At 31.0% G+C, this 13,475-nt stretch overlaps 1 protein-coding gene across 2 annotated transcripts in view; it reads right to left on the minus strand.

Annotated features, from left to right (window-relative positions):
• Positions 1-11,810, minus strand: part of LOC130629640 (uncharacterized) — a 29,401-nt gene extending 17,591 nt beyond the window's left edge. Inside the window, exons 1-10 of one of the 2 annotated variants that reach the window (XM_057442912.1) lie at positions 11,585-11,809; positions 11,217-11,422; positions 9,895-9,961; positions 9,513-9,817; positions 5,887-6,028; positions 5,373-5,629; positions 3,886-4,021; positions 3,574-3,708; positions 3,080-3,252; positions 2,799-2,973 (exon numbers count right to left, since the gene is read on the minus strand). In XM_057442912.1, coding sequence (XP_057298895.1) covers positions 2,799-2,973; positions 3,080-3,252; positions 3,574-3,708; positions 3,886-4,021; positions 5,373-5,629; positions 5,887-6,028; positions 9,513-9,817; positions 9,895-9,961; positions 11,217-11,422; positions 11,585-11,744 — 1,756 coding nt within the window. In that variant the 5' untranslated portion in view covers positions 11,745-11,809. Of the gene's footprint in view, positions 1-2,798; positions 2,974-3,079; positions 3,253-3,573; positions 3,709-3,885; positions 4,022-5,372; positions 5,630-5,886; positions 6,029-9,512; positions 9,818-9,894; positions 9,962-11,216; positions 11,423-11,584 lie in introns of both variants that reach the window. The other variant, XM_057442913.1, reaches the window with a different exon arrangement.
• Positions 11,811-13,475: the final 1,665 nt, after the last annotated feature.

Here is a 13,475-nt window from a genome sequence, read left to right on the forward strand (position 1 = left end):
CATGTTTAGGGTTATATGTAATAGCAACACACCTTGCGCTGGTAAAGTTATTGCTTTGAGAGGAATTTTCTTCAAGTATTTTCAGTTGTAGAGAGAACTGGACGAGCACAATTTTTAAAAGTCTGCTTGAAGAGTTCCACTCTATTGCTCTTGACTAGCATTTTTCACCTACATACTCACTAAGAGCTAGATAAGGAGAACAAGTGTTTTCAGAATTTCTTTTAAATCTTGGCAGATGTCTTAACTCCAACTAATGAAAAAGCGTTGGAGATTAATAAACACATTTTGAATCAAATTCCTGGCGATACAAATACGTACCACAGTGTTGATTCTGTTGTGTCAGACAACTAAGAGGAAATTAATATATACCCTATTGAGTTCACGTATGCCACCACACCACTTCAACATGACAATCAGATGTGTTGTAATGCTTTTGAGAAATCTGTGTCTCAAGGATGGCCTTTGCAATGGTACAAGACTAATCGTTCGTAACCACCATGCCAATGTTATTAACTGTGTAATTGTTACTGTTATTTGTAGAGGTGATTGTGTTCTAATTTAATTAAAGAGTTTCACTCTGCCCAAATGATACGAATCTACCCTTTCAAATTAAGCGAATACAGTTTCCTTTAACATTGTCTTATGCATTGACCATAAAAAAAAGTTAGGGTCAAACTTTTGAGAGGGTTGGTATATACTTGCGCAGACCTTGCTTTACCAATGGCGAATTGTATGTTGCTTTTTCCCAAGCACGGTCATTTGCTGCAGTAAAGGTAAAAGTTGTCAGTACTTATCAACAAGTTTATGTAGGGAATAAAGATTCACAAAGAAATATCGTTTTTCCACAAGTGTTGTGAATATTTTAGTTGTCAATTACTGATACAATGTTGACAGCAGGTTACTGTTACCTCTTGAAAGGTATGTGAGCTGTGTTGCGGCAAGTTATTGTATACCTCTTAAAAAGAATGCGTTTTGTGTGCCAAGTTACTGAGGACCTCTTTAAAGCTATGTTTTCCATATTAATATAGTTAATAGAGTTAGTTTATATATAGTTAGTTAGTATTTTACCTCAACTTCCTAAGATTTAGTCAAAAATTTAGCCAGCATTTAAATAACTCTTACATAATAGTTTGCAATGCTAACTTTTTTAGTTTAATAATTCTTTAAAAAAAATTCTAGTCACCAAAACTCTGTAGTGCGTTGGTGTTTACAGAATTGTCTAAACCATTCAGTTATTGTGTTAATAAAACACACAAAAGATTTCATATTTGTGAAAAAATTATTAAATGTTATCCCTGCTACATGTCAAAGTTTGTGTATCACTTGTTGCACATGTTTCAAAGCTTGTTACAATGAGGTTGAAGATTATCCAAAAATTTGGCCTTTGGATAACCTTTTGGCAAAACTGACACCCCTGCAGGTAAAACGAAGGGACCAGCAAGCCTGAATCTATTATACATGGTGTTAATTTTTTTCTTTTTCTCTAGAAGGATTAAAAAACGGAGTTAATAACTGAGCTTTTATTTTGGAAACGTTGCTCCTGCTCTACTTTAAAGTCCGCACATTATTTCATCCTTGTGTCTCTCCATCCGGCGTTATCGTTATCTTTTGACTCGTGTACTTGCATGGCAGGAAAACAGATGGTAAGATTTAGTGAAAAGAAGTTTTCCCCTTTGGATTTCTTTTTACAGAAACATCGATGAGATTAATACTACCACTTACCTGTTCAGTTATTCTAGGCTTGTTTTAACAGCTACAGCTGTCATCGACGGATAATGATCGTAATCATCTTTGGCTATTTGTCCGAAAGACAAAATTTGTCTAGAGAGCCAATGTAATATTGTCTACGAAATCCAGTGTAAGGATTGTGACGCTTTTTATGACGGCGAAACGAAACGAATGCTCAAGCAACATGCTTAAGAGCACAAAAAAGCCGTACACAACGCAAATACAGACAAAAATGACATTGTGGACCATTGCTGGAAGAATGATCATATTATTGGCTGAGAAAATAAAAGACCAAACTAACGCTTACAGAAACACATTTACAAAATTTTTTTTACAAATAGCAGCAGTCTGATTATCCTTTATTTTCTTCAGTGTTTTCTTAGGTTGTGCATATGAATTTGAAGATTCTAATCAGTATTACCTGCATTTTCTCATATTTTTACACTTATTTTACATATATCAAATTTGCCAACACATTTTTTTAATATTTCCATTTGGTTTTAATTTCATGCAACAGAAAAATCTAACCCATTATTATCGATTGTAAAAATAAGTTTAACAATTTTAGAATTAAAAAGATTTAAAGAGATTTATGTTCTTTGCATTAGATTAATGAAGTAGAAGATTGTAAACTGTTATTATACCTTATGACGCTAATGCTGTCATTATGCCTAAAGTCAGTCAACATAAATGAAAAATCATTTAAAAAAAGACTTAATCTCAGAAACATGATCAACAACTTACTAGATTTTGGTAATTTTTTGGCAATGTAGACTGACTAATTATACAAGAAACTAAAAGATGTCTCCTCAAAATGTCGTTAATAAAAGATAGCTGTATGAATATTTTTCATGCTCGCAATTTCTTGTATGTCATGCAAAAACATGTTAATAGCAATCTTATGTACATTATGGCTTCAAGCTTTCAGTTAAGTAAAACACATTTTGTTTTAATTTCATGTAACAAGTATACCAGAAAAAATCTAACCTATTAAATGAAGATGTAAATAAATGTTAAGGAATTAAAGTTAGAACATTAAAAAAACTAATGAAATTTAGTCTTGCACAAACCTTCATTACATCCCATAATTTCTAATCTTCCACCACATCCCTGATCCTCCACAATACCATTTTTTTTAACTTTATTATTACAATCCATTTCATGCAATCTAATACAGTTTGCTTTTAACATAGTTGGAAGAATAGCAAGTTGTGTTTTGTATCTGTTGTTGCTCCCTCTGAATACCTGAAGAATAATCAGAACTACATGAAGTATACACTTTAAAGCAAATTTACACTTATGCAAAAAACAATTCTCAAAATATCTTATAAAAATAGAATACTTTACTAACATGTTTGATACTATTTATTTTGTAATCATAAATGACAGAATCATGTTTATAACCATATTTTATTTTGTAGGTTTCAATTCTGTCATTCCATATAAAACCAAGACCTTGCAGAGCAACTCCAAAAATGTATTTTGTTTCATTAAAGCACACCTGAAGCCAAATGGTTTGATAACCTAAACATATAAAAATATATAAAAAATATCCTACTTCATGAAAAGTTAAAAACTAAAATTTAAAATTAACAAAAACGTGTTTAGGTTTGCCAGCTATTATTTTTTGTGAACAATAAGTAAGAAGTAATGCAATAACATTTTGTCTGTTGAAATACATTTGAAACGCAAAACTGTTATTCACCAAGATCTGGAAACTCACCATGGAAATATAAAATCAACAATAAAATATAAAAAGGAAGTCTGTTAAAAAAAATCACAGAAAAGCTAACAAATATGAAGTGACTTGGAAAGTACGAGAAGTAATTAGCTTTTTTAACATACCAACTTTTCTTGCCCATGCATTTCTAAGACTATTCAATCGAGCTTTATCTGGCAAATTATTATTTGAAGACGAACTAGAAGCAGATAAAGTTATTCCTGGTTTTCTCCTTTCAACTCCAAGTTTATTCATGCAACCTAAACACAATAGGAACTAAAGTTTTGTTCAAATTGATCATCAGTACTTTTTGTAATAACTGGATAGTTGGTGAGGAGGCTTTATATATTAACAAAACTATGTAAAACTTTACATATCCACAATCCATACATTTTCCAAGTGTGTGTATTTAAAATATTTAATCAGAAACAACTAACTTGTTAAACAACCAGTAAAACCAATCTTTATACATCCTCCATTTGATTGAGGAATGATATCAATAATGCTGCATATTAATGGAATGTCGAACCAATGTGTTATTATGGAATTATTAGCTCTGTTCGCAATAAACGTCTAAAAACAATATGTTACTCAACACAAAATAGTGAAGTTGTCACTTAGATCGCGATGATTTATGACTTAAAAAGTGTTATCCTTGAAATTGTTATATCGATTATAGAAACTTTTAAATTCTTAAGAAACATGACGCCCTTGTGTCCTAAAAAACTTAAAACAGGTTCATCTCCTCCAGCGTACTTTACAAATCGTCTTAGAAACAACATATTGTTCTTAAAATATATTATGAGTGTTTACTTTGACGGATGCTCAAAAAAGGAAATAGCTCTAAATATGCATGTTGCACACCATCAAGACTTTTTATATAATAAGTATACTGTAACTATAATTTTCCTTCAAATTATATTCTGTTTATCATACCTAAGCAACAAATATTATTTAATAAGAAATTATAAAAAATTAAATTTTTTTAGGCCATATATGTTGCTAAACTAAACTTTAACAATTTTAGAATTAAAATGTTTTTAGGAGGTTGTATGTTCTTTGCATCAGATCAATAAAGTAAAAGATTGTAAACAATATGAATATAGCTTGCAGCTCAAAGATGTATTATTAGTATCTTGTTTTATAGATTTTTTTCTGTCTTATCAATGCTTTTATTATGCCTTAAGTCACCTAACATAAATAAAAAAAAACATTTTGAACTAATCAAACAAACATGATCAACAACTAAACTAATACATGTTTCCTTAAAATAGTGTTAATGATTATTAACATAGTATCTACGCATTTTAAAGCTAGCTGTATAAATATTTCTTATGCTCCCAATTTCTCACATAGCATGCCAAACATGTTAATAGCAATCTTTTGAACTAGCTAATACACGGTGCCTTCTACAATAGACAATACAACAATAGAGTTAAGTAAAATTCCTGCAAAGGTTGAATCATGAAAAAAATGTCATTTGAATGTTTTAAGTTGAATATATATGTTTAAAATAAAACAAATTGTTAAAACACAAGGCATTTCAAGGAGCCCATATAATATTAATTTAATCTTTCTTGTGACAATTTAGAACTACAAGGTGATAACTGATAACAACTAAAGCAAATTATATTCATCTGCCTTGATTGACCACTTACTTTGCTGATATGTTGTGAGGTACAAAATAGTTTATTTTTAATAATCCTTTGTGTTTTAGCCCTTTGTTTTCACCTGTTTCACCATTATAAGCTATTCAATGCATTTATCTTAGGTTTCTCCTAGCCAATTAAGCTGGATTAATTTTTAATGCTAAAGATAACAGTTGCATTTTTGCGGTGTTTACATTTTTGTAGTGTGTGTATAGGACGGAACAGTCAGTGATAGAAGTAGGTTACAGCTGTTAACGTTACAAAGAATTTAATACCTTGTTAGATGCTCCCCTTGTGACAATTCTTAAAGACTTTAAATTATTACCAAATCGCACTTGAAAATTATGCACAGCTTTTGTTGCATTGGCTTGAACAAATATACCAGTCAATGTAACCTCCATGCCAAAATCATATCTTAAGAACTCTCCAGCTGATGAACACCAAGAATTAGAAGAGTATAAGTTTGGTGACAACACTGTAGTGGTATCATTCATTTTTGGATTAAAGTCTGATTTCATAGAAGAGGAACATGCTAAAAAAGATAGCAAGATTTAAAACAAAAATAAATAAACAAGGCAATTTTACTTATCAGCTAATAAAATATAGTACAAAAAATCTGTTAGTACTTTGCTAAATTATTAAAGGAACCATAGATATAAAATAATTTTGAAAATTCAGTCTAGGACAAACACCTTCCTTGTCATGTATTTATTCGGATAAAACATTATCTATATAGGGATGCTGTACTGAAGTCCAATTTATAAAGTTATAATAAAGTAAACTACTTACTCTCTGAACATCCATATAATTCAACTTTTATACACACAACTTTGCTTTGCTCAACTGGGTAGATGAGAATATGACGAGCTGTAAATGCATTTTGATAAAACCAATGCCGTTTTGTGTTTTTGCTGCCTGGATATGCAAAGTTCTATAAAATATGCCGTCTACAAATTTTTCATGAAAACATAGTTGGAATATAAAGGCGAAACCTGAATACAAGGTAGTCTATAAAAATGATAGGTTTGCATTAACACAAAGTACACTAACTATAGGGTTAGTGAATCAGTGCATAAAAAGTTTTAACTAGACTTAAACCTAGGGAAAAAGTTATTGTTTGTATGTAGGGGAAATAATTTTTGCGGATAAAAACTAGTCTTTTAAGGAAACTAGACATGTAGCAGTAATATGTTAAGTATTTTAGGCATACTTTAAGATATGCTGCATTATGCAATTTGGCTCATACTGCTAACAGCGCAGTTAAATTGTTTTGTACACATAAGCATGCTATAAAATGAAAAGAATTCAGACCTGATATGAAATACGTTTTTGGATAAAGCTTGGTTAAGGCGAACAAGAAATTTGAGTATGACATAATAAAAAAAATCATTTTTTAAAAAACAATTAAAACGGTAGATAGGTTGGACAATACCACTGCTAAAACAACAGTATGTTACACTCGCAATAAATTTATTTTTATCTGAACATTCAGCATTTTAAGTGGAATTCTTAATTTTAATATTAATGATGCCATTAGGTTACTAAGGTAATTATTTTTCCATATATAAACTTTTTTTTAAATTTACTTCAACAGAGTGCAGGTAAAGTTCCACACGCAAATTGTAGCCAGAATGGTAACAATTTCCCAAGTGAAAGCATTTTCTATTTCTAACATCTTTCTGATAGCGAAAATTTATCCCGAATTTACCATGTAAACAATTAATTTGCCGTCGGAAAATTATTATTAAAAATAAAATGAGTTAGGGGTAGTCTTTACTTGTTTACGTTCTTAATGTGTTGCGATTACAGTTTTTAACTTTATTGTCAATGTCAGTGGTGTTAAGAGTGTGTCTGTAAACAACCCAATGACTTGAAATAATAGCAGACATTTTTTAGGTAACAAGGGGCCATATTTATCTTTTTATTTTCTAAATGCTCCGTGTTTGTGAAATATTTGTTGTCTATACGTTATTACACTTTTAGGGAATATTACACGTTATTATCTACGTACAAACACTTTTAGCCACGTATAAATCTTAAACAAGCTGTTGGTGTGTGTGTTAAAAATCAAAAATCGAAGTTATTAGAGGAAATGTTAGGAATTTCATTTATAGTGATCAAGAAAATCTTTCTTAACATTGTTGATATTAGGTACTAATGTTCCCAACTTGTTACTATTTTCAAGGTTTTCAAACAATGGCCTAAGTTTAATCAAATTAATCAAGTGTGACTGTGTCTATAACAGGAAAAGTTAATCATGTTTCTAATGCTTTTCTTAGATAGCGTCTTTAAAACATCCCCTTTTTGCATTTTATAAAAGTTATTATTGAAGATATTATTTCGGTTTGTCTGTTCAGTATTCATGTTACTGTGGAAAGTTTATCATTTCTTGAACATGATAGTTTAGTAGGCGACATTTCGGGAGATCCTTCTCCCATCAACTTACTGAGATTTGGTTACCAGCCCTACAGAAAATATTAATTACCGTAATTAACTGTAATTATCAGCTCGTTTCTGATTGGTTAATTTTTATGAATTTCGATCCTCTGCAATTATATAAATACCTGATCAACACAATTATACTTTGCCCGATGATGGGAGAAGGATCTCCCTAAACGTCGCCTACTAAACTATCATGTTCAAGAAATGATAAACTTTCCACAGTAATATAAAAGTTATGTTTCTTTTTTTATGTGGCTAAAAAAATCATGGGAGAAAATAGAGTAATTTCATTAGTTAGGAATAGTTGCCAATCTAAACAATCACGTTAATATTGTTGTCTATTTTGTACAAAAGTTTCAACTGATGGTTGGTGTCTTTTTAATGAAATTGATAACATGGGAGTTATTGTATGCAGACGATTTGGTTCTCATAGCAGAGTCGATGAAAGAATTAGTTGAAAAGTTTGAGAATTGGAAGAAAGGACTAGAGTAGAAAGGGCTAAGGGTGAACACAGCAAAATCTAAAGTCATGATTAGTAGCATTGCAGCCAAGTATGACCTTGTAGTTGCAAAGTGGCTTGTGGAGTTTGCAGGAAAGGGGTTGGTAGTAACTTAATTTTTTGTCAGACTTGCAAGCATTGGGTACATAAGAAGTGCAGTATTATTGGTTGAAGGTTAAGAGCTTACATTTAATTTGTATGCAAGCGTTGCAAAGGTAAGATTACAGAGAATGAAGTAATTCCAGCTTCAATGATGTACAACAGTGGCTCGTTAGAAATAGTTGAGAAATTCTGTTACTTAGGTGATATGTTGGGCAGTAAAGGGGGTTTTGGAAGAAGTGTTACTTGCAGGATAGGTTCTGCTTAGAAAAAGTTCAGAGAGTTACTTCCTTTGTTGACTAGCGTCTTGTCAACTGAATTAATAGGTAGATTGTATGAGGCCTGTGTAAGTGTTATGTTGTACGGTAGTGAGACATGGGCAGTGAAGCAGGACGATCTTGACCGTTTAGAAAGGAATGATTTGAGAATGGTTAGGTGGATGTGTAACGCCAGTCTAAGAGATCGAAAGAGTTCAGATGAGCTAGGAAGCAGGCTAAGTACCCATAGAATTAAAGATGTTATCCAGATAAGAAGATTGAATTGGCTGAAGCACTTGGAAAGAATGGAGGGGGATAATTGGGTAAGAAAGTGTAGAGACTTGATAGTTCCTGGGACAAAGCCCAGAGGCAGACCGAGAAAGACTTAGCAGGAGGTTATAAGGACAGACTTGATACAGAGGAAGTTAAGTTTAGATCTAACACAGTCTAGATCAGATTGGAAGAGGGTCATTAATATACCCCGTCCAACCCATGCTAACATGGAAAACGGACGTTAAGCCGAGAATGATGAATGATGATGACTATTAATACTATTACTATTATTAATACGTTCCAAAATTATCACCACAATTTACACATCATTGTAATTGAGATGTAAGAAGTAATATTGATTTATCAAATGATGTTTTAAGTAAATTATTTTCAAAGAGGAAATATATTAGTTGTGAGCTGACATTGCGAGTAGATTTATGAAAAGGTAAACATTTGTTATTTGAATTTTATGATTCGCAACATCTATATTATAATACTACAGGTATTATAACATAGATCGTATAATGATATTATATGTACGTCTGTCCGTCTGTCTGTCACGCAAAATAGTAGCCTAGCTGCGCAATGAGCGAGACGCACGCAATGCGGTATAAAAAGGACGGGCGAACCCTTGGATTTTTCCACAGGCTAACAACGACTAGTTATTTCGAAGACTATCAAAAAATAATCCAGCTTATCTATTTTTAAATCTAAAATAAAACTTTGGGACTGGATGAGTGTGTTGTATTTGTGTAATTAGTAAACATTTTAGTTAGACCACTGCAAAGTCGAATATTTAATACTACATGAACACACGAAGAAAAATATATTTAAAAAGAATTTACCCTTTTTTTATTCGTATAATCAATTATCTTTTCTTCCCACAAGTCAACTAAATCATTCGGATCTGTTATACCATACTTTATACGCACATTTGTGACTCCTTGCGTACTACCTTGTATTGCAAGACCGGTAATTGTCATTATTCTTCCCAAATCAATCTGTATGTAAGCATTTCTACTGCTCCACTTGAAAGCACCATTTAATCGAGCAAAAGATACATTCATGTTATTTGAAGAAGGAGTAGATGTTTTCAATCTGTCATCAGGTATTACATAAGTTTCCATTCCAAGTGGCTGCATGCATGGACCTTAAAATTGTAATACAAAAGTAATACAAAATTGCCTTACGCCTTACTCTTGAAAAAAAAATTTAAGCAACACAAACCTCCTTTTGTTGTTCTTACAATAATCGATCTACTCCATATCACCCTTGAAACAGTAAAAACTTGCACCTAAATATAAAGATATATAAAATAAAAATTACTTTAAAAAAACCTTTCGGAAAAGTTATAATTCATGATTCATAGTTGTATGAAGCATAAAGAGTGAAATATGATACATTGTCAAAACAAATATGGCGCAACATTTACATAAAGTAAAATTTCCCCCAAAAAAACTAAATGTACAAATTAAAGAGAAGGCTAAGTTTTTGTTTGATTTCGTGAAGCCTAAAATAATAAATAATAGACAGTTCTTTATTGCATGAATTAAGCTTGGAGAACTGATCGATAGTATAAAAAGAGTGGTTACAAATATATTAACATTGTCATGAGCCTGGCGGTTTTGACACTGGTGGGTTGACCTAGCTTTAGGGAATTAGATCAATATTTATCTAGTGGTGTCTGGTAACTAAATAACCAAATAAGTTATTTTAATTATTAATTTTAATTAATTCATTGACCTCTGTCCGACAAATTCCTTTCTTTGTGGTAACATTATAAAACTTAACTTCAGTTTTTACATAACGCGAAGAAAAATAATTATATCCTGTCACAAGAGTTGTATTAACCTAACAGATCACAGTCTATCAAACTGTGTACTCGTGAAAGAATCAACAGATTTCTTTTTAAATTAATATAACCACTAGCTAATGTAAAGAATACTAGTTACCACAGCTTGCTTGAGGAAATATGGCATAGATCATTTCGATTTTATTAACTCTTGCAGAAAATTACTTTACAAGCCTTAGGGTCAAGGATCTTTATTGTTTTAAGTCATTTTAACTTAAACAAAGCTGCGTTCCTTTAAGACTTAAGTTAAAGCTGATCATACAAGAATAAATGTTCTCACAACTTTATTCCCAAAAAAACAAATAAGAAAGAAAAAAAAATTCAAAGTCCACTAATACCTGTACTTTTTCCAAGAAATTAACATAAACATTAACATAAAGTGAAAGAAAAAGCTTAAACGAGGTATGCTAAGATTTATATTAACCTGTATGCTCAAGTATATTAACCTGTGTGTATAAAAAAACTTAAATAGGCTGCAACTGATTTTTACAATTTTGAAAGTGAGGTAAGTTTTATATGTGACCCAAAAGTCATAGATAAGCTCATTTCCTGAAAAATAAAAATTAATAATGTATATTTTAATAGGACACACTTTAATATATTAAACTTCATTTGAGAATAAGAAAAAACTTTTGATTCTTTCTACTTAAATTTTTTCAAAAGACACTTTATGCTAGTATTAATAAAAGCGCATTACCTTGCATTCATAAGTGGTATAGGGAGTCAATTCATTAACAGTGGCAGACGTGCTTGTATTTGGTATCACATTTGTAACAATCATTTCTCTGCAATTAAGTCTGCAACATTGAATTCTATATTTTGTTATGTACCTCTTTTCATTAAGAATCCACGAAAAATTAATGGAGGTTGTATTCTGAAAAGTAGACGAAAAATTCTTCGGAGCTAAAAATAAAAATAAAATGTTATAAGGAAAACTTAAGAAAATTAGGACACAATTAAAGCCCATTAGCAATAGCTAAATCTATTATGAGGTGTTTATGATAGAAATTAATCTTACATAATTAGTTAAAGTTAAATATTCTGAGTATATCTAGGATGTCTAACCTTGGAATGACCAGGTAAGATTAAACGTTTTCTTCACAGGAACGAGAGTACTTTTAGACATATACTGATATGCACATGCATATTCTTTGGTACACTTTAACTTTCCATTCTCTTGATTACCACATTCACCAAACCTCAATAAAAACTCTTTAATATCCATCTTAAATGTGAGTAATGATTTATATAGTTCATTTGTATTGTGATTCCTGATTTCAGTGATAGTATAATTTTTATCATCATTTGTGATATTTCTGTCATTTGAACTCCATTGTATATTTGGATTAGTACCAAATGCTGCACATTGTAAGCTGTTGTGTACTCTCGTCATCACAACGTTAGAAAATTTATCTGAAAATAACATCAAAAAGGCATTAAAATGTCAACCAAAACATCTATCTGCTCACATTTTGCTATGTATATTTCTTCCAACTAAACATAAAGATTAAGATGAAATCTGGTTAATCTTTAAGTATAAACTATGAGAATAAAAAGTATAAAAAGTATATGCATACCGTAAATGATGGATTAAGCTCAATAAGCGCCTCTGTCAAATAAGCGCCCTAGGGTTAGGGGAAAATTGTAAATAAGCGTCCATGCTCTAATAGGTGCCCCCACCCCACCCCAGTTACGAACAAGCCTTTTGATTTGTTTGTGTAGCTGATACAGTGACTTTGTGAGTCCAGCACCACTATGTTTTAAATGATCTATTATTAACCTTAGTTTAGCATGCGCGTACCGTATCTCACAAAAACAAGTTGTTTATCAACTAAAAAGAAAAAACCAAAGCTGGTTGTCTCTTTTGAAATCTTTTGAACTCATTTCCTCAAAATATCCTAAAAAAGTATTTTTTAAACAAAGGATGCCAATGTTTACTCATCACGAGGTTAGTTATGTTTGTTTTTCTACATCTTCCATTGTTGTGTTCTGGGACCGAGGTTGCTACTTTTATAAATCTATTGTATTCGAATATCACCTGCAACAAAACCTTTGTTGTAGAGTATAAAAAGTTGATGTTGTTAGAAATATTTTTTATTAAGAAGAAATTTGTACCATGATATAACGTCACAATGAAAACTGATTGGAAATACATCAGACAATTGCATACATTTTCAATTCAGTCTCTTGAAACCAAGCAAAGTAAAAATTTAGTTGGACCTTATCCAGAGAACACTAGTTTCTAAAAAGCAAATGTGGTTATTTGGAGTATCTGGTAGATAGATGCACTTTTTTATAAGTAAATACTCTAAAATTGGATCAGAGGTTAAGAATATACAAGCTCAATTGTTTGTTCTAAATATAAAGTTTAATTCTAAAATTAGAAGTTTAATTTCTAAACTGAACTTCTTTATCTCTCGAAAGCAACAATGGATCCGATTCACGAAGCAGAATTTGTTATTAGCAAAATTATAGCAAGTTTTTTTTATTAAGGCATTATATATTTTCAGATCATGCTAAGAATATATTAAGAATACTGAGGATGATATTTGTCAAAAAATATCGATTAATAATTAAAAAGGAAAAATAAAACCTGGACATACGCATTTATAACAAGAAAGTAGAAAAGGTGTAAACCCATAATCTGGAGATAAATAACACTTTGTGTAAAATTTTATGTGTAAAAATAAAATAATTGATCTTTGTTGATTAGGGTTTGTGTTTGTTAGGCAAACCGTTCTTTTTAATATTTCAGATTACAATATTGCGGTAGGGGGGCAATATACCAGAATAAATAAAGTTTTTATATTTCTATTCTGTGTCATTAACATTTAATTTCTTACGTTGATTACTAGTGTATAACTTTAGGACAGTTACTGTATGCAAAATGTATGACTAAATATAAACAACAAACAGTAGATTATAAAAATTTTGTAATAACCTTGCTTGTATGACT

The sequence above is a fragment of the Hydractinia symbiolongicarpus genome, chromosome 2 (assembly GCF_029227915.1).
Source record: "Hydractinia symbiolongicarpus strain clone_291-10 chromosome 2, HSymV2.1, whole genome shotgun sequence".
NCBI classification, from domain to species: Eukaryota; Metazoa; Cnidaria; class Hydrozoa; order Anthoathecata; family Hydractiniidae; genus Hydractinia; species Hydractinia symbiolongicarpus.